General features: G+C 35.9%; 3 protein-coding genes and 1 long non-coding RNA gene across 4 annotated transcripts; 2 read left to right on the top strand and 2 right to left on the bottom strand.

Moving 5' to 3' along the window:
- Positions 1-8,842: 8,842 nt before the first annotated feature.
- LOC147517649 (uncharacterized) lies at positions 8,843-9,703 on the top strand. Its single transcript, XR_015211522.1, has 2 exons — positions 8,843-9,032; positions 9,199-9,703. It is a non-coding gene; the product is annotated as an uncharacterized LOC147517649 (long non-coding RNA).
- Positions 9,704-10,573: 870 nt separating this feature from the next.
- Positions 10,574-15,754, bottom strand: LOC147517648 (protein CHUP1, chloroplastic-like). Its single transcript, XM_086589796.1, is given in 10 exon segments — positions 10,574-10,895; positions 11,187-11,330; positions 11,436-11,547; positions 11,640-11,821; positions 12,273-12,404; positions 12,515-13,903; positions 14,024-14,785; positions 14,788-14,823; positions 14,902-14,990; positions 15,147-15,754. Coding segments are annotated over 10 exon segments (3,048 nt in total). The 5' UTR covers positions 15,256-15,754; the 3' UTR covers positions 10,574-10,802.
- A 1,240-nt stretch (positions 15,755-16,994) lies between these two features.
- Positions 16,995-19,688, top strand: LOC147517647 (cyclin-B1-2-like). Its single transcript, XM_086589795.1, has 4 exons — positions 16,995-17,234; positions 17,317-17,417; positions 19,062-19,156; positions 19,424-19,688. Exons 1-4 carry the CDS (start codon positions 17,106-17,108, stop codon positions 19,522-19,524), a joined length of 426 nt encoding a protein of 141 aa, XP_086445921.1. The 5' UTR covers positions 16,995-17,105; the 3' UTR covers positions 19,525-19,688.
- Positions 19,689-20,216: 528 nt separating this feature from the next.
- Positions 20,217-24,202, bottom strand: LOC147517646 (uncharacterized). Its single transcript, XM_086593665.1, has 9 exons — positions 24,168-24,202; positions 23,295-23,389; positions 22,045-22,137; positions 21,728-21,819; positions 21,463-21,551; positions 21,230-21,331; positions 21,034-21,139; positions 20,867-20,939; positions 20,217-20,760 (listed from the first exon to the last, which is right to left on the bottom strand). Exons 1-6 carry the CDS (start codon positions 24,200-24,202, stop codon positions 21,256-21,258), a joined length of 480 nt encoding a protein of 159 aa, XP_086449791.1. The 3' UTR covers positions 20,217-20,760; positions 20,867-20,939; positions 21,034-21,139; positions 21,230-21,255.
- Between the last annotated feature and the right edge of the window lie 2,059 nt (positions 24,203-26,261).

Here is a 26,261-nt window from a genome sequence, read left to right as displayed (position 1 = left end):
CCGAGCCCGAGCTACTTTGCTCAAATTCCACCCCTATATACAACTATACAAATAATGCATTTAGATGAAAATAATAATAATAATATTATTAGATTTGAAAGAAAAAGATTACCCTATTTGTTTGGAAAATATTTAGTGTGTGGTTTTCGAAAAATGTTACAGTATTTGTTCGTGACTGGAAATTTGCTTCAATAATTCTCTGTCGTCTGTAGTTTTGGTGGGTGTTGAACGGTTGATGCACCTGAATGACCTAATCATAGCTCTTTACCATGGATATGTCAGGTCAATTGTTGAAGGCAAAAATGTGTTGACACTTAAAACTGTTAAAAGTGTAGAATGATTGCGGATTTAAACTACATAATTAAGTTCCATAAGTTCAATTTGAAACCCGAGATCGAACTAAAGCCCAACAAAAACTTCAAGCTTTATACAATTACAATCAGACCCAAGCCCAACTCGATATTTCAAACGATAGGCATAGGCCTGGATTCTAACCAAGCCTACCCAAATTAAGATCCATATTTCAACAAGTTTAACTAATGGCGACTTTTTTGTATCTCAGCAAAATTCATTATGGCATTAACAGCTTCAGTGTGAAATCTTTACTAATAAGAGTTTAGTAGGACTAGTTTAGCTCCATTATGGCATTAGCGTGGGAGGCCGACGGGCAGTGATGACCCCTCCATTTTTGTGTGGGTTAGGGAACAAATAGACCCCCTACTCAATAAATTAACGGGCCTTTGCTCTGTGGTACCCACTTGCAATGCGAACCATTTGCAATTGCAAACTATTTACTAGGAGCGAACGACCAACTGACCAAGCATGGTCCGAATTGCAACGTTGGAACTTGGAAATCAGTGGATTGATTTCTAAATATTTTCTCAGTCCATGATTATATCTGATTGAGAGATAGTTACATCTGAGGAAGATGGGATCTTTGTTAGCAATTCGTCCAATTATTCGCGAATCGAATTTTTTAAGGGCAAAACATATAATATTTTTGAATATTTAAAAAATTCGCAATATTTTTGCCTTGAAACGAATAATATGGATTTTGTCGAATTTTTCAAAAATTTGGCTAAAATAAATAAATAAACAAAAAATAAATGAAAATTCGGTTGCATTTTTGTTATTTTTTATGTACTTTATGTCCTCACTCTTACATTTTTAGTGATAAATTAATCCAAAACTATTTTTGTTGTTTTTTGTTAGAATTTGATGTGATCAATGGGGGACTATTCCTTATTTTTTATTGGTTGTAGGTAGATGTTGGAGATTTTGGAATGTGTCTTTTACATTTCTTATTGATTACTGTTGGGATTTTTGGAAGGTGCCTTTTACTAGTTATTTTTTTGTTTTTGTTAGAAAAATTGTGTTTTCCATAATTTTTGTTTATTATACAGATCTTTGTTCTTTACAATCTATAGCAGGAACATGAACTATCTGATGCAAGTGTTAATGTTGCATGACCATATGGCTGGTTGTGATATTTGTTTAGAGTCCTAATGAAGAGAGATCGATCTCTCCTCCATTTAGAGGGCACCTTATTACAATTGTCAAAATGAAGATGAGTTTAATCTATAGGTAATTTTTTTTCTCTAACAAAGTTTGATCTCTAGATCACATTAGGTATTTTTTTTTCTCTAACAAAGTTTGATATCTAGATCACATGTGGCTAATACGACTAGAAGAGTTTGACTATGAAATATCATCTCTCTCTCTTCTCCCTTGTTAATATAGACTAGATTTTTATGAACAAAAAATTTGTGGGTTCCCATCGTTGATATTATGTCACAACATATTTGTACCGTTTTTGTACAAATGTATCTCCATAAATGCTAAACTACCACCACATAGAATTATTAATTCTAACATACAAAAAGAACTCCACAAAAAATGTTAAATGTTGCCACTTATTCATTTACACAAATATTGATAATTCGTCCAGTTCATTTTCATAATCTAGCTTCCTCTCATATTTCAACACTTTGAGACCCAATCTCTATTGTTTCTCGCAACACAATTTTTGGCTTCATCATTAATTTCAAAATCATAATGTTCATGCCCATCAACCTCTTCAAATTGATCTGGATTAATAAAATCTTTTTCATTCCTCCAATGTTATCAAAACAAAAATTAATGTTGTTGTTATATAGTGTTGTATTATTAGAGCATCTTTAGTAGTGATATCAACCTAGCATCAAGAATTTGGTGTTTTTTCAATTTTAGGAGAGCTACATGTTGATGAAAACACCAAAAAAACACCAAACCAAACACCAAATCGACCGATATTTGGTTCCGTGTTTTGTGTCAGATCAAATCACTTACGCGGTTGTAGGAACACCGCGGTTTTTAAGAAAATCGCGTGGGCTTCTGGCTAAAATGGGCTTCTATAACGCAATTTTTGCTAAAACCGCGGTTTTTCTAAAACAATTACAACAACAAAAATGGGCAAAAAAACGGCTATATCTTTCTAACCCTATAAATTGAAACACTCACCCCATATTTTTAACCTCACTTACTTTCTCTACTCTCTACTCTTTATTCTCTACTCTTTACTCTCTATTCTTAAAACAACAATGAGTCAAGAACCAAAATCAAAATCAAGAGGGGCTTCATGGATACAAGAAGAAGATATTGCTCTCACCAATAGTTGGCTACAAGTTAGTCAAGATGGTGTAGTAGGAAATGAGCAAAAGCCGAACGATTTTTGGGCTAGAATTCTAAATGCATTTCATGCAAATTTAGGAAGAATAACCGAACGCAACTTGACGGGTATGAAACACCGTTGGTCTATTATTCAAGCTAATATCAACAAGTTTCATGCTATTCTTTCTAAAATTCAAGCATCTCCTCAAAGTGGCTATAATGACAATATGATGGTAAGTATTTACTTTTTATTTGTTATTTTGATTAACAAATATATTTTTCAATTCTAATTTAGTTTTTGCTTAATTGGTAGGTTGAGGAAGCAATAAGTGCATATGCGATGCATAATGGGGTTTGGAAGTGGATGCAATGCTATAATATGGTGAAAGACTCACCCAAATGGAAGAGGCTACAGTTGAGAAATAATTTGCATCCCACCAAAAAGTCGAAGTCAAACAATGGGGAAGGAGGTTCATCAATTCCAATATCAACTGCGACAACTCAATCAATGGATTATGATCCACACCAAGTTCATGGGCTTGAGGATAGACCTTTTGGAAAGAAAGAAGACAAAAAAATAAAGCAAAAAGAGAAAGAATAAGGTGATTCTAAAGTGGAGGAATCCGCTAAGAAACTTGATGCTTTTCTGATGGAACTTTCTAAAACCACCAAAGAAGACTATGAATTAGAAGCTCAAAGACAGTTGAAGAAATATGAGATGGAATTCGAAAAACTTCAATTGAAGAAAAGTTCGATGGATTGGAAGTTTCAAATCCAAAAAGAAAAACTTCAATTGAAGAAAGATGCGCTCCGAGTTCGAGAAGATGAAAATGATGCGAAAATATTAGGAATGAAATTAGAAGGATTACCCGAAGACGAGCGCGAAATTTGACAACTCAAAAGGGCATAAATTTTACAAAAAATGAAGAATCGACTTGGCAATATCACTGGTAGTAGTCAAAGTAGTGCATAGTCTAAATTTGAGTTTATATGTCTTTTAATTTGAGTTTGTATGTTTTTTAATTTGAGTATTTTAATTTGTCTTTTAATTTATGTCTTTTAATTAATGACGTACTTTAATTTAAGTTTGTATTTTAATTTTAATTAGAATGTACTTTAATTGAATATTTTCTTTTAATTTAAAGTTGATACTTTTTATCATTCTAAAAAAAATTTGTATTTTCAAAATTCTTATATACAGAAATCCTTTCATAAAACCACAAATACATAGAAATAAACTTGGAACACAAATACATAGAAATTGAAACAATAAATAAACACAAAGTCTAACTGAAGTGCAAATAAAAATAGAAATCAAGTCCGCCCACGCCTACTCCACAAATGCTCAACCAAGTCATTCTTCAATCTATCATGAACAACTTTTGAACGAACCCTTTTCGGCGCCGATGCCCAACGAGATAGAACAAAGTGGTGTTCATCTTCAGGAGCACTTTCTCTACTTGGTATTTCCAAATCAGGAATATACTACGGGATATCCGTTTCGCGTTCATCTTCCACAATCATATTGTGTAAAATAATGCAAGCCCTCATAACAGTAGCCATGGTCTCCAAATATCATAACCTACACGAATTCACTAAAATAGCCCAACGCGACTGTAATATACCAAACGCCCGCTCTATGTCTTTTCTAGCAGCTTCTTGCTTCTTTGCAAAATATTTGTCTTGTGCAATAGTCGGTTTAGCAATCGTTTGAATCAAGGTGGTATAATTAGGATAAATACCGTTAGCCAAATAATAGCCCATATCATAATGATGGTCATTCATAGTGTAGTTACAAGAAATAACTTCATCATTGACTATATCATCAAATATTGGTGAGCGGTCAAGCACATTAAGATCATTGTGAGAACCCGCCATTCCAAAAAAAGCATGTCAAATCCATGCGTCACGATCGGCAACTGCCTCCAAAATCATTGTTGGTTTATGCTTATGGCCAGTGTGAGACCCTTGCCACGCGGATGGGCAATTCTTCCATTGCTAGTGCATGCAATCAATGCTTCCTAGCATTCCAGGCCATCCGCGTTCCTCAGACTCTTTAAGCAAACGTTGAATATCTACAGCATTTGGTTTGTGCAAGTATTCACCTCCAAAAATTCTAATAATTCCATCACAAAAATAGCGCATGCATTCATGAACAGTTGACTCAGCAACATGTAACATATAATCTATTAGATCAGCGGCAGTCCCATAAGCAAGCATTCGTATAGTAGCAATTACTTTTATTTTTTAGTTAATCCCAAACTTACCCGCACAATTAATTTTTTGTTGAAAATATGGTACATTATGATTAAGATGATTGAAAATACGAGTAAATAATGACTGGCCCATACGAAATCGGCGTCGAAAGTCGTGGTCACGATATATAGGATTTGCGCCAAAGTAGTTAGCATTTACACGAGCCAGTGTTGCCTCGTACTGACGAGGCTTATATTTTCTTCCTTTCTTCGAACCACCATGTGGTCTATAAGAAGACTCCGCTTCTTGCCGACGATAAACTCGCATTTATGTCGAACCAAAGGTAAAGCAATAGCCACTAATTTGCGAGTTTTAACTGCAGTGTTATCATTTGAAGAGCTCGAGCTCAAACTCGAGCTCGATGAAGAATCAGAAGAAGATGAATAAAAAAAAGATGAATGATCCATTGAAAAAATCTTCAAGAGTTTTGGTAGTGTTTTTTATTTTTTTTTTGCTCAAGGAAATGAGTTTAGATGAGAGGGAACATGAAAAATGAAGAGAACATCGCGAAACCGAGAGTTAAATGATTATAGCACGTTTTGGCAAAACCGTTTTTTAAAAAAATGGGGTTTTGGCAAAACCGTAAAATTATATGGCCGTTTTTGGCAAACCGTTGATAAGATGTTGTTTTTTTTTTTTGTTCAAAATTTTGGTGTTTTTTTGGTTACTCTGCTAAAGATGCTCTTAGATCCGGAATTACCAAATAGATAACCGAACTCATAAATTTTTGGTTGGTCAAGCTATACTAGTGAGCATGCCAATGGACGTTTGATAAATAGCTTATTTGTTTCTAAAAATATAATTGGGCTGGGAAGTGAATGCACCATTGTGTATGAGGGGGAGTTTGATGCCCGCCCCATTACGGTTAAGAGATTTGTGCGGGCTCATTGTGATCTGGTTGAAGAGAAGCTAAATCTTTTTATTTCTGAATCTCTTGCAAATACAGTCCAATTATTTGTAATGGAGAAGGATGGGGATTTTTTTTTATATCGCATCGGAGTGTTGTATTTGCAGTTTGTATGATTTGATTAAGATATACTCAAAAAATGAATGCAACAATCAGTTAGATTATGCGAAGGAGATTCTCACGGATACTGAACTTTGGAAACCCAATGGTCAGCCATCAACCAAATTATTGAAAATGATGAAGTTAGTTAATAGAACTTGTAGAGATGAGGGTGACTTTTAGAGACATATTTATATACACCATTATTTTTTATTTTTTGTTCGTGGTTTTATTAAGATGGTTCAATATTTTGTTAGCAATTTGCTGAATTATTTCCGAATCAAATTTTTGAAGGGCAAAACGTATAATACTTCCGAATGTTTGAAAGATTCGTAATAGTTCGTGATTTTTTTTTTTGAAACGAATAATACGGATTTTGCCAATAAAAAATCCGGTTAAAAATTCGGCTAAAAAAAAGAATAAAAAAAGAATAAAAATTCGGTCGCGTTTTTGTTATTTTTTATGTACTTTATGTCTTCATTCTTACTTTAAGTCCCTCACTCTTACATTTTTAGTGATAAATTAATAAAAAAGATTTGCTTTTATATTTTTTGGGCAATATTTAAATTGTCATGTCATGGTGTGTGTTGAAATTTGAATATTAATTTCAATCCAAGAACAAATAAATGAAGATACATATGTGGACCATTCAATTGGTTTCAATATTTTTGTAGCTAAATTGTTTAGATATGTTTGTTATGTTGTAAAAAATTACAACCATTATTAATATTTACTAACATAATATCATGAAATTTTTATTTTTGAATTTTTGCAACTAAACGTTTAAAACGCGTATTAATTAAACACTGCATAATTATCATATTGCGAATTTTTTGCCGAATTTTTGACCGTCCCATTTTTTTAATTTGCCTAAAGCCCAATGGTTTAATTATGGATAAAAGACACCGATTTTTTATTTATTGTAAAGCCCATCCGGTTGACTTTTGAGTTAGATTACCACTTTGTCCTTTAAGACAAAACAAATAACGTGAAACCCGCTTAACTTTAAAATTTTGGAAATTTCAATCGGTAATTTTGTCCTTAAAATTTCCTATTGATTTCTCTCCAAATTTCTCCAAAACACCGCAACATGGATGTCTATTAATATTATAACAACCAGGAATGTTACATTGAACTTTTAGAGACATGGATGTTGCATTTATTACTATCGTATACACCATTGTCAACTCTACAACAACATGGATTTTTTTTATCAACTCTCACTTTCGATATGATGTTGTTTTAACTTAAGGATGGTTCATATTGCATTGTCAACTTTACAACAACATGGATTTGCAGATCTATTACTATTGCAACAACCATTATCAACTCTCATATAGATGTTGCACTATTAACTTTCTACAACAACATGGATGTTGCAACTATTACTTTTTCGCAAGAATCACCATCGCAGGTTGCAAGGGCAACTCTTACAACATGAATGTTGCACTATCAACTCTAATGCAACGTGAATGTTGCATCGATTACTATTGCAATAACCACTATGAACTCCCCATGCAACATGGATGTTGCAATTACACCGTAACTCAACTCAGACATGGATGTTGCATTGTCTATTACTAATGCAACAACCAACCGTGAAACTCACACTACATACAAGTCATTTTATTATACTCACACTAATGGACATACTTAGTAGAAAGTTTGTCGCAGAGATATGGATTAAAACGGTGATGAATCGATTCAAAACATGAGACATTCTACAAATGACAATTTGTGCATGAGGAAGGTAAACAAAGCATGGTATTAGAAAAAAATTATCCGCTCTATATATATATATTAACAATTAACGTAGACATAAGCTAAAATGATTATGGATATCCAAGGAACATTTATAATTATCTACTCATTTTATATAACTCATTGATATATAAGTACTTCATGCCCATTCGATTATAAATTAATTATATGGTCTGCTTTGTAATGTGCCCATCTGAGTGGATGACTAATATTGCACACCTAAAAGCATCTTCCTTTACTAAACTTTCCAAAACACAAAAGTAATACTTCCACACCTAACTCAAATTCAATTGCAACACTCATTTGACACACTTGATATTCTAACATTTACATCTTTAAAGTGATCAATCTCAAACAAATTCAAATGCAAAGCTCAATTGAATGCAAAACACCTAAATGTCAATTTGATAAAATACAAAGTAAATTGGACAACGTTAACTTCCACCCTTCTCTTTAATTTTGACACACACAAGAAACACAAGAGTGAGTGGTGGAGAAAGCATTATCGATTGATGAATTAATTTGGGAAAGAGAGGAAGATGTTGATGTTGGTTATTAGGAGAAGGATTTTGTTCTCATTATGGAATGACCGAGAACCTTTCCATGATCATAAATGGTCTCCGTCTATTTTTCGTCTTCTCTGTCTTTTTTTCTTCCGGATCTTTGAGAGGAACTACTAACTCACGATAGAATAGAAGAAAGGTTAAAACAGACATTAAAAAACTAAAGAAGATGAGGTAGTTAATTTATCCTAAACTTAATGTATCGGACCCTTTTAAATCATAACTAAAATAACCGGGTGGGCTTTAGCCGTAATTGCCAAAGTCAATGTCTTTTAAGCTAATTAATTCTGGATTCAGGGTTTTAAACCTAGTTTTATGTTTTTTTAAATCACCAAATAATTTTTGAATTATTTTCGTATTGAATTTTTGCCATATACCGAATCGCAAAGGATGGAATATGGAAAATGGATGTGAGTGAGAGCGAGAAGATGGAGTGTTTGGAGACAGAGGAGTATCGTAAGTTGTTAGGTAGGACCGTAGGACAGTAGTAGGACTAGGGGTGAAGAACCTTAAAATCCACAACACCCAAATGTCCCCCTTCAGTGCGAACCATGCATCCCACTTGTCTTATTGTCTACAAAGTCTACCCCACTTGTCACTTGAGATTGAATACACTGAATGTAACCACCAGCAACAATGAACGCAAACAGTATTTTTTTTTTCTTTTCCTATGCCTTTAACTTAAAACTATAAAGGATTCCATACCCATCGCAATCTGCATCCATTCCATCACACTAAGTCCAAAAAGAAGAACAAGAATCCAACACACAACATAACGAAAGAAAGATATATCTTAGGTAAGTGTAGGTCTAACCAAGAATCCATTTATATTCATAGCCTTGATATCTTAATATAGAGTTTGGTCATAAGTACTAGAAGTGCATAGGAAATGAGCTGCTGCTATAATTGATCTAAGATGCACTTTGAGACATTAAGATATTCTGCATTTGTTAATTAAAGCAGGTTTGGTTGAGGTTTGAGCTTATATTTGTGATTTTGAGATTTGGGTTGGTGCTATACTGCTATAATGGATCAAAGAGCAAGTAAAGTAACTGTGGATGATGGGAAAAATAGAAACTATTTTCGGTCTTTTTCGCAAGGAAACAGCAGTAAACCATTCAACTTCAGTGTGAAATCATTACTAGGACTTGTTTGTTTAACAGCTTCCTTACTTCTACTTCCAATTGTTCTACCGCCATTGCCTCCACCGCCACTCATGCTGCTACTTCTTCCTATAGGTATATTTGCTGTTCTTATGGTATTGGCTTTTATGCCTTCTGATGTAAGAAATATTACTTCCTCTTATGTGTGAATTATGGCTTTAATATGACTTATTTGTTTCTTCTTTGTTTCAACTTGTAAGTTGTAACATATACATTTCGTTTCTGCTTATCTTGTCGAGTTTTGCAAATGAACAAAGTGTTTCATTTTCAATGTGATCTATAGCAGTTGTATTCAGCTTTAGTCACTATTTGTGCAGAATTGATAGATGATCCAAAGATTGAATTATATCTTGTATCGTCTTGTATGAATTAGGATTGGGATGATAAATGAATCATATCCTCGAATTCCCCCCGACTCTACTACATTGTGTTTCTCGAAAACCTCTGAAGCTTTAGTGCCTATCTACTCCTGGATTTTACCTTGTTATCATCAATTGAGTTGTCAAATGCTCCATATTCAGCCTACTTTGCTCTACTAGACATTTGTTGGGCCGAAATAAACGGCTGCACTAGGCAATCTTTGTGCAAGAAAAGGACATTGAAGATTGGTAGGGAATCAAATGAGTAATGATCGACTATAAATGTATGTAGGAGGCGAGGAGCAGAGAATAATAGCAAGGCACAAGATTTGTGTGAAAACATCCAAAATTAAGGGAAAACATGCCCCTTGACAGTACAAACTGGAGAATGCAACAACATTGCTAAGAGAACCCGAAATCCAAGCCCTGTTATACTACCTCTGGATCTAAACTCCCTAGGGGAAAAAAAAGGGGGAAATGCTGTGATAACCTACATAGGAGAAGCTCTGCAAAATCTCCCCAGAAGTCTATTTTTCTCCACAATTTCTGTTCGATTATCCTTAGTAGTTTCTTGTCTTTGTTAGGGTAATACTACCAAGGGGTTGCATCCGTGTTCATCTTGGGATCTCTCATCTAGAAAGTGGTCATTATCGTCAAAGCGTAGTCAGGTAATAGCTAACTAGCTTATTAGGTGCTTTGTTTGGTCATCAAGATTACCATTTATGTGTGTTCTTGTTTGCCACATACTATATATCTCTTTTGTGCTTTTGATTCACAGTGCAAAATTGGCTTAAAAGTAAACATAAAACATTACAATTTACAAGTACTTCTTTCATGTTCATACTTTATCATGCATTGAAATTTGGAAGTAAGCATGGCTGAATTACACTCAAAATTACGTATTAAGAAGTAAGAACAATGAAATATCAAAGATAAATTGTATTTGTGATTGCTCCAGTAATAATCTACACATTGATAAATTGAAAAATATCAATGAAAAAAAGAGTATATCAAGATTGGATGTACTCAGAAGAAACCCTCATAATTATGTCTTCTCTGGTTCACTTTTCCTTGCAGTCGCCCGACTTCTAAGTTCTTCAAAATAACGCATGCTCTCGGCATCAAATCCTCCAGCAAACTGGTAAAACATGTTGCAAGTTGCGGTGAAAAAAAGTATGACGATGGTGTTTGAGGGTCCAAATTAATATTTATGTTCTTATCAAGCAAACTTGATATTTTCATTTCAAGTTTGTCTTCTCTATAATTAGATACGTATAGGTGAAACTGACAAACATTTGGTACAGAACTACAGATACCATCCAGAGAGTGGTAATCTTCCTCAGTCAGAGCCAGCTCTTTAAGAGCTACGGCGACCTTACTAGTTACTACTGTGATTTTGTTCTTTAGACCTAACACCATTGAAACTTACCTGATGAACACGGAACGCAAAGCGCACGCCTTGCAGAAGCAAAAATTCTCTGACTGTCTCCTTTTCTGCTCCACTCAATGCATCAAGTTCAGATGCCACCCGCATCATGTATTTTCTCGCCAACTGCACCGAAGAGAGCTTGATCTGCAATTCAATAGCAAATGCTATCAGCTCCAAACATTGAGGATGAGTGTGTTTCTCACATATGGTCCAAAAACCCATATCACAGAGTTTAAGTGAGAGTAATACCTTTCCAACTACACCTGAGTCCTGCAGCCAATCAACGGGAATTCCAAACTCTCTATATCGTGACGTGGCCATGTCTCGTGTTCGCAGGAGTGCATAAACACTTTGCTCCACTCTGAAACAATGAACCAGTGAACAATAAGTCTTTGGTAGGTTAAAAATTGGACTTAAATGACGTTGATCTGTTCCCTAGTGAAAAAACTTTACTTCTCTAGTAATGAATACATCTTCTTCAAAGCGGCTTCACAGGGTAATTTGGGATCATCAACGAAAGAGGTGACTCTCTTCTCTAATTTTATCAGGTCTTGGTATTCAAAAGATGCCTCTCTCATTGCATCAGCTTTGCTTTCAGGCCAATCGAAATGCTTTAGAACAGCACGCTCATCGACCTATGATGAAAACAAAAGTGTACAGGTATAAGTGAAGCATAACTATAAATCAACTATCATGCATGAAGGATTCCTTGATAAATGTTGTTCCTAATTCTAATTTACTCACATCGCAGGCAACTATGATATATTTTTAGACATCTAGATCCCAAATAATTAATAGTTGTCTTTCAGATTTTCCTTACATATGGTTAGATCACTACATACACGCAGACACAATACAGATAGATATAGCTTTACTTGTAAGAACACATTGCAGAATCTCTTTTCCGTGAGATTAACATCTTTGGTACGTTTGAGACACTGCTAAGTTTTCTTTCATGCTCAGTCTAGAGTCTAGACAAGAAAAAAAAATTACCCCCGAGTGGAAGTGAAACCAGATTTGTTCTCTAGAACAGTAATAATCAATAAAAATAGCCATATGTAAGAAATAAATCTTAGCAAGGCATACCAAAAAGGACAATTCCTCATCAAGCCAATTCACAAACGAAACTAGATCTTCTATATCAGTAAAGGAAGCAGCTCGGACTTCAGTGGCCAAGGATTGAACAAAATCACCTTGTGTTTCCACATCAGCTTTCACCTGGAAAATAGCACACAGAATGTCTTTTGGTGTTGATCTTTCAAAAGAAGTACGCATTTATGTTCACATAGAAAATAAGAAGATAAATCTTGTAGTAAGTGGTTACTCACTGCTAACAAAAATGTTGATTTGTTTGCAATCTCCCCAAGCATGTTGCTCCTCACATCTGTCACACTGGATGTTGTAGAAGTCAGTGATGGAGTATCCTTCTTTGCCTCTCGTTTCATCAATGTCTGATAAAATTCAACTAGTTCAGGAGCCCTATGAACTTTATCACCAGTTGCTGACCCCTTTGATAAACTTCCTGGAGGAGGAGGTGGACGAGGTGGGCCACCAGGTAGGGGTGGTGGAGGAGGTGCACCTGGTGCTGGAGGTGGACGTGGTGGTGCCGGTGGCATCCCAGTTGGCGTAGTATTAGTTTTACCAGGAGCAGCAGATGATTTTTGAGGAGGTGGTCTTGGCACCCTTGGTTCACGCTTCTCAATATGTGCTAGTTTCATTTTGCTTACAACTTGAGTATCATCCTTATCGTCGTTGGATTGCTCAGTGGAATCACTGGAAACAATTACTTTCTCTTTTAACTGAGCGAGTTTAGGTGGTAAGACTGTCCTCTTCTGCCTTTCCATCTTGGCTCTAGAGTCAAAGCTTGTACTCAAACTTGAGCTGTCACAAAACCTTTCTGCTCTTGCTTGGTCTGCTTTCCCCTTGATTGCCTTCTCCCTTTCCAAGGCTAATTTGTGACGATCCTTGTATGCTGGATACTTTTCATCCATCACCCCCTCAACTGATTTAGACATCAACTGGAACGAGGATGCCACTGTGTTCAGTGAATCACTAGAAGCAACTCCTGTTCTAATGCGTGGTAGATTCGGCGTTTCTGGAGAATCAGTAGGATCTTGCTCTTTTCCGAAAGTGGTGATGGCCACACTATCACTTGCATTCCTAAGCATCAATGATTCCAATGGACCTCTTGATACAGATGATCGATGACTAAAACTAGGCCTGCTAGGAGAATATCCTCCCAAAGACCGTCCTGGGGATGAAAGCACACTTGAATCATCCTTGCTTTTTCCCCACTTCTTCAGCTTCTGGATTAGACCAGCTTTCTTACTGAAATTACTAATCCTACTGGTAGAGCTATCCATGGAAGTGTTATCAAAGTCCTCACTTCCGGGAGAGGATGGTAAAGAAGATATGCTTTCAAGGTCAGTGTCTCCCTGCCCACGTTCTGATCCTGCATACTCTAACATCAACTGTTTAGCTTTCTCTTGAGATCTTGGGCTCAAACTCTTGCTTAGATCACGGGCAGATGTCTTCCCTACTGGTGTCTGGTAGTTCCGCAACTCAAACCTCAAGCATGCATTCACCCAGCGTAAATACACTAGCTCTTCAACTTCACTGAACCTGTTCATTTGAAGTCCTTCCACCTGCTTCGAAAGATCTTCATTTGCATGCCTCAAATTGTTGACCTCCTCCCTTGAACTGGCAACCATGTCACTCTACACAAATTGCAGTTCAAGTTATTTCAATTAAAACTAATTAAACACTGAATAGTTAGAACATGCTGGACTCGTGATGCCATCAGATTCTGGCATTAAACCATTATAGCTAAGATTTACCTCTGTCACATTGGAGAGTTCTGCCACACGACCTTCAGCAGTAGCCAGTTTAACTGTCAACTCCCTCTTCTCATGCTGAAGCTCTCTGTTCTTTCTTTTAAGCTCCATAGCTGCTACCTCTAAATCTCTCATAGAATTGAGCTTCTTCTCAAGCTCAGCTATCTTAAATGCTTCCTGCTCCTTTGCTTGAAGACCAGTAACTTGTTGTTTAAGCATCAACAGCTGGCCCTTAGTTTGGTTAGACTCAAGCTGAATCTGCCTCTGCAGCTCCTTTATCCTGTTCCTTGCCATCTCAAGCTCCTTTCTCGCTGCCGCTCCCTCTGCGATCTCTTCTTGAAGCTTCTTCCTCTCCGCTTGCAATGAATTAATGCTGATATTCAGCATGTTGATCTCAACTGTCTTGATCTTGAGTTGCCTTTGTAATTCCACAATGTCTGATTCCTGTTCCTTCAGACCATAGTATTCGAGTAACTCACCTTCGAGTTTCACTTCCCTTTCTTCCAATTCTTTTACCAGGTTACGTAAACGTTCAAGTTCATTTGCATTTTTTTCCATCTCAATTTCATAGATTCTATTTGTCTCAGCCTGGGCTTCGCTTCTCAAGTCAAACTTGTCATTTGGTAATGGAAATTCAATCTCACCAGAAAAGAAGTCCTCAAATTCAGGTAAAAGTTCTTCATCTTCGAGAGAAAGATTATTGCTCGAAGCCGGGTTTATTATGCTGCTGATTCTTTTAACCTCTTCTTCCTCTTCCTCTTCCTTTCCTTTTCCTCTTCCTCTTCATCCTTTTCCTCACCCCCCTGCAAAGGTAACAAGTTTTTCAATCATAAATAAGAAATCACTTTACTCAAATAATTCAACTACATGAAGATACTTACATGACCCTTTTCTGGATTAACATTACTATCTGTAAACTGCCTGCAGTCTTCTTCATCCTGTTGTTGTTCAAAGCATGGTTCGCCTTTTTCTGAATTCAGTGTTCACCATAGAATTTAATCGCGATAAATATGGTACAAATTACAGAAGAATTATCTTTAGTTCTAAGGCCATTTCTTTCCGGTCACATCAAATATATCATGCAATGAAGACAATAATTTGACAAGGTAGAATGAGTTAACAATACCTGAAGGCCTGATTAATGAGTCTGGCTTCTTAGGAGACTGGGAGCCAATATGCTTAACCGCATAGGCTGCAACTGAAGCAGCGACTAGAAATACTAATCTTATTATCATGTAGATTTTGTTGAAGATAAAATCTTTACCTCGGAATCATTTAGTGTCAGTTGCAGCAGGTGTCCAAACACTGGACAAGCCATCTCATAACTGAGAATTCAGACCATTAGGCTTAAGAATCATATCTAACACTAAAACACTTAATAGTTGCATCATTATATCTACTCAACTCCTGTCGGAGAAGTTTTGCATGAAGTCCAAATAAGTTTACGTTTTATAGAGTTGAGCACAAGTTTCATGCTAAGATAGATCTTCAGCACCCACCAATAACTAGTGGCCAGGCTACTTCCCCTATCAATCAAGTATATCAACTGTAAAGACTATGAAAACAGTAAATTTGAACAAAAAACAGTTGATAGAATCTGTTTTGGCCGTTAGAATAAGATAGGAAGGAACAATGGTCGGTCAGAAATCAGAAGAACGACTCTTGTACACTTATTGGGATAACTCTTACTAAGAGACTGCCGCCATATTCTATAAGATCTCTTTAACTATTATTAGCATGGTTTAATTTGCTGAACAACCACATATAGTGTACCATTGGTAAAACTTTAATGACGTACAAGTTGAAAAGTTAGGGGTTGCCTTTTAATATCACCTGTTTCTGTATGTATTGTTGCGTAGAAAAGCTAGCCAAACAAATCTAATAACTTGCTTTTTTGGTCCTTTTTGGCATGGTCTAACACTCTGCATTCTCACAAAGAGGTGGTCTAATAATACTCTATGCAAAGCAACTTATATAATACAAGTCGCATTAATTTGATCAATGGATTCATGCACTTAAGTTTTGATCATAGATGGTAAAAGTGTAAAACAAAGGTCAAGTGATTTATTAAAGAAGATTGGTAGAGCTGGTTAGTGGTTACAGAGTATCAAATGTTCTGTAGGTCCACACAGCTTCAGTAGCTGCCAAACTTTTATCCTCAGCAACTCCACTGGTTGTCAAATGGTCCACATGTCTCTGGCTTACAACCAAAATATATCAGATTTTCAGATTTATGCTTGGTCTAAAGAGAAATTATCGGTTCTGGCTTGTCTTAGCTCTCAACTTCGAAGATTATTTGTCAAAAACAACATCAACAACCTCTTCAATTAATACACGGCACATAATCTCCCAGTTCCACCAATAATTATATGTATGTATGTATCAAATAATAGTCTGGAGCCTAGAGGAGTAGAGGTGCCACTTTCTTCTGAATTTTGTATTTTTCTGAAATCCAGTCCAATATTTTATGGGAGGGGTTCTAAGGACATATTTTATCTTAACACATGTAAACAAACTCAAAATCGTTACGATATTTATAAGTTTTGGATTAGCTAATTTTTTGTAGATATAATTTTATAACTATTCTAAACATTGTCACAAATAATAAAAAAAAATCAAAAAATTCAAAACCTGCCCAATGTAATTAACAATTTACAAAATTTGGCTAATTGTAGACCGTTCATTTTCACCATTTTTTATACTATATTTGACAAGTTTAGAAATTTTTGATTTTTTTTATTATTTATAAAAATATTTAAAATAGTTAGAAAATCATATCTATAAAAAATTAGCCTAATCCAAAATTTATAAATGTCCTAACGATTTTGAGTTTGTTTATATATTAATATAATATATGTCCCTGAACCCTTTCTATATTTCATTTCCAATATTCTATAATTTCACCGAAAGAAAATCTGATCGAAATTATCAGTACCGATATTTCGATACGAAACTCGTGCGAGACACGTGACTAAAAAAAAGCCCTTCTTGCTTCTCAAGAAAACCACTGCGACCAAAAAAAGAAAACATAGAAAAATAGACACAACCTCATTCCCCATTGCACAACAAGAAGAAAAAAAAAAAAATGGAATCATCAAAGAAGACAATTGAACATGAGATTGGAGGGATTCAAAACGATGCACTTCGTTTTGGATTAAACGGAGTGAAAAGTGATATACTTGAAGTTCACCCTGTTCAAACTGCTAATCAATCGGTACTATTACTTACAATTTACTTAAAAGTTTTGTCTTTTTATAGTTTAGTGGTTTTGGTTTAATGGGTTTGGTTTTGTTTAGGTGAAGAAGACGGAAGCGGAGATAAAGAGGATGATACTTGAAAACACTTATGGATCTGCTTTTCCTTTGAAGATGGATCTTGACAGACAAATTCTGGCCAGGTTTGAAAGCGAATTGAGTAGAATTGGTTAATTAGGGTTTTGAATGTTTTGTAAAGTTAGGTTGGTTAAAATACCATTTGAAATTGAGCTGTGGGTTTATGGTATAAGTGTATAACGTTGGTTTCAGCTGTTTGTATTTAGAACTTTTCGTGTTTGTGAGTGGTTGGGTTTTATAAATAAACGTTGTTCCTGGTAAAATGTGTTCAAATTGTTAGTTTTGTTGTTAGTTACACATTTTGGAAATATTCGGGGATGGTACTAGTGTAAAGTGAACTTGGTGAGGGGACGAGAGAAGGAAGAAGATGAAAAGACACTGTCTCTGCCCTTTAGTTTTGGTAGGTGGGACGGCTGGTTGAGCAGCATGGCTGTAGGTTTCTAGGTGAGAGTGTCTTTTCCCTCTTAATACAGACTCCAAAACAGACTATGATCTGGTTTTCTCGTCCCAGCTCTAAAACACTCGCTTTGCTTGTTCCATCAATTTTTATCTGTGGAGTTGTTGGAGTTTACTTTGTGGGTAGAAATAGTGTAGCATATGAGGCGAAGTCCAATGGTGCGCCATCCCACCAAATATGGAAAAATTGTGATCCAATGGCGCGTCAAAACACTAACCCGCCAACCCTATTGCTATTAATTTACCTATGTATACAGTCAGTTTTACCGAGATGGCGTATGGTCTGTACGTTAGCACGAATGGCGGATAAAAAGATATTGAGCTACTTGCCTCTCCCAATGGCGAGTAGAAAGTGTTTGTTAATATGCCACACACCAAGCATGTCCCACACAATATTCCATTTTACTCAATTATTTTTCTACCCCTAATATTTTTATTTAATTCATTTGGGTGAGGAGAGAGAGGGGGCAAAATTGAGAGATTCAATTACTAAATCTATGTGTTGTGCGTAGGAATATTGCCTTGATTTGGGCTATACGCGATTAGGAGAGGCGGCTAGGAATTTGAAACCATTGGGTGCGACTTGCACCATCCCATTAACACTATCCCTATGCTAATGTGCTATAGTGGGATACCGAACAAAACCATTGAACTTGGGCTAAGTCAGTTGTGTTGTGCTGTTGTTTTGTGGGGCATTTCTCATATTTTGGTATTCGAATCCTTGATTTGAGTTTATTCTGTTTTTGCGAAGGCAAGTCCATTTACAATTGTAAACCCACTTTAGAGGAAATTTAATCAGAGGAAATCTTGTACCTTTTTTCGTCTGACGCGAGCCTAAGCCTGTTTCAGAAAAGTAGGGTCAAGGGAAAAGGATGTCGAGAGAAGTAAAGGAAGAACAGCAAAGTTTATTAAGGGTTTTCGATTCTTCAATCCAATTCCACTAAACTATATCTAAAAGAGACTGTGCCGCCTTAAAGCATAATTTGGATGCTTATAATCTGTGTTAAAACTTAGAAGACCTTGAGCTGGTAAAGATTTGTTGGATGTGGTTAGACGTGTTCTTAGATGGTAGCTTATACCTATGGGTACTCAATAGTTAATACTTTGACAATGGTTAAAATATCTAAAGGAGGCAAAACACTAGATTCGCATCAACTTTTGGTTGTCATTGAATAAACTGACTTTTCCTCTTCTTGTTTTACACTTATACCTAATTTCTTTTTCTTTCTTCTGTTGCCTGTGGCTTTTTGCAGATTTCAGAGACCTCCAGGTGCCTTGCCATCTGCCATGCTAGGTTACGAGGCTCTTACTGGCAGCTTAGACGATTTTGGATTTGAAGATTTCAGTGGTAAGTTCAAGCAGTCCTTGTTTTTGTTTAAAATTCACTAACACTGCTAAGCAATACTCGTAGGCAAAATAATTCACTTCTACATCCTTAAAAGTGGAAGGAGTTTATTCTTTTTGGTAGAAATTTAGGAAAATGCTCATGGTTTTGGGTAGACTCTGGTCCTGATGATTTCATGAAATATAGTCACGTGTTGATGCAATCTAAAGTGATGGTGCTATCATTTTTCTTTATTTGTTTTTAACTTTCTATTGTCTGATGTTCTTGCAGATCCACAGGACTCGGAAACTTACCGTCCAGTAGATATGCATCACGGGATGGAAGTCCGTCTTGGCCTTTCAAAGGGACCAGTTGCTCCTAGTTTCTTTTAATATGATCTGCATTTCCATGTTTTAGGGACAAATGCTATCCTGTTAATTGCGTGGGAGTGGTTCCCTTTTGAACAAGTTGGAACTTATTCTTGTCTGTTTTGCTTCATATGTATGTAGTTCAAATTTGACTGTCTTGAAGTTTTATCTTCTGTGTTACCATTTAATATTGGTTCATGGTAAGAACGTTTCGTTAGATCCAAAGGCAAGTGGAAAAACAAAATAAAAGGGTTGGATCAGATCCTACCCGTCATCAACATCCCAGCAACTCGTGGGAGTTGTCTGCTCTTTTCTTCTTGTAGAAAAATAAACTATCTTTGCTGAGTATGCCTCACGAGCGAAACGTTCTGCTTCACCCAGACACCCTTTCTAACCAAATGAAAATTCTTCAATTCCTTTTTAACAAACAAATCCATCTCAGATTTCGGTATTTTTTATGACAGACTCGGCACTTGAGTTGAGAGTTATGGAACAGTCTTTGATCTGTGCTCTATTTATTTATTTCCATAAAATTGAGGACGAAGAAGATGACGTTACTTCTGGAAATGAGAATTTGTCAATTTTCACATCCAAGAACCAATGAACATCCTATCAAAACCAAGAAAATTCTTGTAGATCCAAGGGTAAATAGCATAGCAATTTTACTGTTGACGACAATGTATAAAACTAGTCTAGAGAAACTTAAATGACAAGTATACGACCGACTAACACACTGTCTATTATTTCTTTCTTGAAGAGGAACTAACACGCTGTCTATTATGATACATTGAATAGTAGTAATTCCTTCAATTTACAATTCCACGCCTACTTCATAAATTCTAAATAGAACTAACTAAATACATTTTCGTCTCTTGAAAGAAATACAGTTTTCATAATCAGCTAAAAGTAGTTCATAAACATGCTCTTTTCCTCACATTGTGGAAAATTTACATAAAACTATTTAAAGCACCAAGAACTGCTTTAACTCTTCAACCTTATATATGCATCTTAAATAAACAATCACAAACCGTGAAGAGATCCTTTGATACTTGGTAGATCCGAACTGATTTGGTACTGACAACTCTGCTTAGTAAGTACTGACACATTATCCAACCAACAGATACAGAGGAAGAAAAATGCCAAAAACATTTCTCAGGATGCTTTTGTCACCAGCCAGGATGTCCATGAAAAACTCAGCTGATGCTTCTGGACTGATCATACTCACATCCATAAAGCCAACTCCCTTGGTTGATATCTGGACTGTAAACAAGTCAGGTTTAAGCAATAGGAAAGACGTCAAAAATATCAGCTTCAGTTTGTGTGAATCTGTCATTAACACTAAATGGAATAAAATAAGGACCATCACCTCTCCTATCCGCTGGATGCTTGAATATTCTAGCTGGGCTTTCCAGTTTATTAAGTCCAACCGAGATATGAAACTGCAGAACTGATTAAAGCTTACAAAGCAACCAAAATATAAATGTTCGAAAAAGAAGCAGGCATGATTATAAGACTAGTTTGCACATGATGTACCTCTCAGGGTAAAAGTTAATCCGTTCTTGGGTTTTAAGGTCATCCTGATCAGAACCGTAGTTCTTCTCAGACAGTTTACTAAGAACAATGCCAGCCTCTGCAAGAGCTATTCAACAAAAACATTGATATAGACGAAAACATTCAGATCCTTGCCAAACAAACAGATTCATATAGAAATGGAAATCACGGAGCTCACCTTGTATGAACTGAAAATCTGAGTCTTCAGTGTCCACATATATCGTTAAATGCTTGAACAATGGATTCGGAAGGAAGCATGGATATCCGATGCTTAGGGTTCCTATTTGTACATAACAGACATTCACAATGAAGGTATGTGGAATACAAAATTAGAACGTGTAATTTCATTTTAACGTAGTTGATTTTAGGCATCATACTGTGTCTTAAAGCTGCACAAAAGTATCCATTTACCTTTCCAACACTAAATTTGCTTTGACTAGCCATCTTGCATATTCCCTCCGTGTACATAAAGCATTTTCCTTCACATCATCTTCAATGATCTGCATGCCTTACTAACGATTCAGAAACTCGTGCTTAGAAAAAGACTCAAGCTTAAGGGAATTTTTTTTAGAAAGAATAGTCAGTCACAATCGTAATTTATTAGAGAATCATCTAAGGTGAACCGTGTAATTTACAGATATGTTCCCGATTTTGAAGAGTTTTTCTAGAAACAAACCTTCAATTTCTTCAGAAGTTGTAAAACTTCCTTTTGAGTAGAATCAGCAGCAACAGTAATAATTACACGTTTGAGTGGCTTTTTCACTGACTCTGAAATGGAATTGAGGAGAAAACAATTATTAAAACAGCTAGACAAGCACGACAAAAGACACATGCAGACAAATGAATTTCGCAAGGAGCAAATATCTTAGAGATCAATTTTTTTTTCCTATCTTTTCCAAATACTAAACACAATAAGGGACACGTGAAAACATACTTCAAATAGACCACATCGGTTTAAGCTCTTCAAAGTGAGGTGCTGAAAAGTTTGTATACCTGAATCACTAATTTCAACTTTTTCTTCAGAAGCGTAATCTGGAGTCGTCTCAATAGAGGTGCTCGACTCAATGCTTCCACTTTGATTGTCATCTGAATCAGCTCATTTCAAAAACAGTTAAAAGACATTCAATGGGCCATTTAACTTCAACTTGAAACCTGAAAATCTCCAACAAAAATCAAACAAATCCCAATGCCTTCGGTATCAAATTTATAAACACACATTGCACCTTCTCTTCTACTTTTAGGGCCATTTGTTTTTGCCTCTTATAAGACCTTGATCTTATAAGACGAGGTCTTATAACCTCTTATAAGATGTGGCCTAGTGATTTTTGACATTTTTTTTGTTTGTTTTTTACCTCTTATAAGAGGCATTCTACTAGAAATATCTTATAAGAGGCTCTAATTCTATAAGTATTAAAATTGGATCTACTTCAATTCTATAAGTCTTATAAAATGACTCAAACACCCCCGTCCATATACCCATAACCTCATTTATCTCTTCTTTCCTTTTCATTATCTTATTATCCAAATAACTCCATTGCCCTAGCCACCACCGGTTACCACCACTACCACCACCACCACTGCCGCCACTACCACCACCATCATCATCACCACCACCACCACTATCACTTTACTATTAAGACAATCACCACCACCACCACCACTACCACCGTGCTATTAAGACCAATATCATCGCCTCCACTACCACTACCGCATAACTACCACTACCACCGTACTATTAAGACTATCACCACCACCACCACCATGCTATTAAGATATCCACCACTTCTACTACTACTACTACCACTACCACCACCGTGTTATTAAGACCAATATTATCACTTCCACTACCACCTCCACCGTGCTATTAAGACCACTACCACCACTGCCAATTAAAGTAGTTTCCTAAAATCGATATTCTAATTATCAAAATTGATTTGAAATTGAAAATCAAACTATATCTTTGTTTCAAATTAATCTATTCATGTTAAATGTGATGTAAAGTAGGGTTATATTTGTCAAATAACCCTCTATAAGATGTTATGTATTTGTTTTTTCTATTTTTACAAGTGCTTATAAGAGAAACTTAAAATGAAAAACAAACCACTTTATAAGACCATCTTATAAGACCCTCTTATAACTTAACCCAAAAAAACAAATAGCCCCTTAGTCTTTTATTTTATTAAATGATATAAAATGTTCTAGGAAGATTAGTTTTGAATTGACAATGAGACAACATTTAGTACCTTTTTTTGTAAATGAACTATAAGCAATGGCAAAGAATAAGATCACAAATTTGAAAACACCAGCTCCCCAAGTGGGAGAGCTGGGGGGGCCAGTACTGCGGCTCACCCTCAGATTTCTCAAAAAAAAACAAAAAATATAATTAACACGCAAAAAACAAAACCACGACCCGTACAAAAAGAAAAAGAAACCCAAAAATCCCTCACGTTCTCTCTACTCTCAACCTTCTTGACTTCTCCCTCCTCCCTCCTCCCTCCCTGCCTATATACTGAAAAAAATTGTATCTAAAATTCTAAATGTTGCATTACCTTTCTCATGTAGTTCTATTTTAGTAGTCATGGAAGTAGGTATAACTCACTCTACGTGGGTGGGTTGGTTTGTCCGTATGTATTAGGAATTTAGGATCATAGGATGCACTCTTCCTCGTATGAAGAGTATATCACCTCTAATTTATTTCTAAATTTAGTATACACTGTGTTTAGTATAAAATAATATACTGCTTTGACGGAGAAAGTTTGCACCTAGCCCTAAGATCTGTTAGAAGTTTTGGGAAGCTTTGTGTGCAGCAAAAATGTCGATCAATACTTTTAGACAGTTCTTCAAGACATATAGAGGGTTGTACAACAGCCAAGCTGTGCAAAGAACCCATGAATTTTGACTTATTCAGATACTTCGTCAGTGCCAAATTTGTGCCTCGGCAAGCAAATTCCATTGTAGCTTTTTTGTGTATAGCAAAGTACTAATAAGTTGTTCCTCTCTTTTCAGTTTATACTTCTTTTCGGTGTTTTAATTTCTAAGTTGGATCAATTTATATTATATTCATAAAAAACCACGTAAACTCATACTCATAGTAGCTCCTTTCCCTATGGACCAACCATCTAAATATTGAGGAAATATCTTCTGTACGCATTGAGTCCATCCCAAACTAGTAGCAACTAGCAATAGTCTCAGTTTGGTGTAAAGCAAAAAAATTCAAAACAAAAGATGTGGGAATGTAATGTTTTATACACAAGTTTTATTAGAGAATACAATTTGACTTCCCTTTCTCATCAAATGATAGAGGTGTATGTCCATCAAAATTGTTACAACATATCTTTTGTAAGAATTGAAATCGATATCTCTTTGGTGACATATAATTGGAGCAAAAACAGAACTAGATCAAACTAAAACATTAGTGTCTAAACATACACCAAAATAATTGTATGCAATGCAATCTCTTAGTTTTGTACCAGACAAGGCCTCAAATGTTTCCCTTTTTGTGGCTCACCCTCACTCAAAATCCTGGCTCCGCCACTGCCAGCTCCCATTAACAAAAAGCTCAAAAAACCTGCAAAAAAACAATCCATTTAACAAAATTTCAAAAACTCATTCTCCAAAACGAAAAACAAAAACGCAAAAAGAATGTACCTTTCTTCTTTTTATTCTTCTTCTCAGCTTCAACAACTGCCCAACCACCATAATCCTCATCCTTATTTGTCTCTGGAGTCAACCATGAAACTTGAAGCTCTTTATCAACAACAGAAGCAGACAAACTCACTACCCTTTGCTTTATATTACTAAATTTAAGAAATGGCGTTGAAGAATTAATGAAAGAGAAAATATAACATGGTCTCAAAACAGGATGGTAGCTTGTAGATAGAAATGGTAATGAAGGTGATAGAGCAGAAGAACAACCCATTTTGTGAAACTGAAAACAGTTGAAAAAGATTGCTGAAACCAAAAAGGAAGAGTGAGCTCTGTGAGATTGTTAATGGAGTAGGCTGACTATTTTTGGTTGTATGGATTCGGTTTTGTTGTTATGGATATGGGGCACAAAACCCAAATATGGCTAAGACTAGAATTACTGCATAGCAGTGGGGAAGTTAGCGTAGCACAAGGGTATAGGAGATGAATTATTTACATGCAGATAGCGAAGAACTAAAAAGCCTCTTTCTTTATTTAAAATTGCACAAATTTAATTTAGAACAGTAGAACACATTTCAATTGAACAAGAAGATAAAATCAATTGTTGTAGCAGTAGTGGCAAGCATAAAATCTTTACATCTAATACCGAAGTAAACCAAACTGGGTCAAACAAAAGAGCACATGGAATGTAAGGTCTTGAATAATATTACAAAAGCCTAGTAGTTAAATCTTCAAAAACAAAATAAAAAACCTGTGTAAACAAAGATTGTTCATTTGGCACTCAATAACTCCCAAGATGGCAAGCATCTTTTCAGTACTATACAGACGCAAAGATGATTTACTTGATCATGCTGGCAATGGTTCCTCCATGACTGTAATGCAAGAAAAGTTTCAGTTTCTCAGTTATTGAAATCCTGAGTCACGAGTAAGTAGAGAGAGAGAGACCTTTACTTTGTGCAGATATTCTCTTGGCATCTTCTGCACCTTCTACAACCAGCTTGGACACAACCGTGGTCTTGGTTGGCACATCAGGTAGCACCAACTCTTCATCCTTAGGTTTAGACTGAGCAGGCACCTTGGGTAGATCCTGAAGGGTAAGCCGGAGAAATTGCAAATGTTACTGTAAATGGGCTTTTTGGTTTCCTTTGCATTCAGAGGAGGAAGGAGAATGAATGGGATTTAGGAAAATGTTTATACCGAGTTCGAGTTCGTTGTTGAGCGAACTGACTACGTATCTTCTCTTGATTCTGGGGAGAGAAGAATCAGGTCTCACGTAGTTTATATATGTGGTATTTATAGGCATTGAAAGGTCTAGATCTCCGAGACACGTGTACTGCCATGTACATATGTAAGACGGAGATTGAGTACGAGTGTTAGGTTGGTTTTGGTTGGAATTATGTGATGATTGGGAGTGGGTGCAGTAGTTCATATATCACGGTGATTGGAAGTACAGGTATGGCTACTGTGATGATTGCTCCTGGATAAGGGATGGTGTTCTTATTCGAAGCGTTCTGCTTTAGGTCGCTCATTCGTCTTGGGGTATTCTTGAGCGAGTTGAAGTATAC

Source organism: Coptis chinensis, chromosome 2, assembly GCF_015680905.1.
Source record: "Coptis chinensis isolate HL-2020 chromosome 2, ASM1568090v1, whole genome shotgun sequence".
Taxonomy (NCBI): Eukaryota; Viridiplantae; Streptophyta; class Magnoliopsida; order Ranunculales; family Ranunculaceae; genus Coptis; species Coptis chinensis.
The sequence above is the reverse complement of the archived record's forward strand: the minus strand, read 5'-3'. Positions and strand labels throughout refer to the sequence as shown.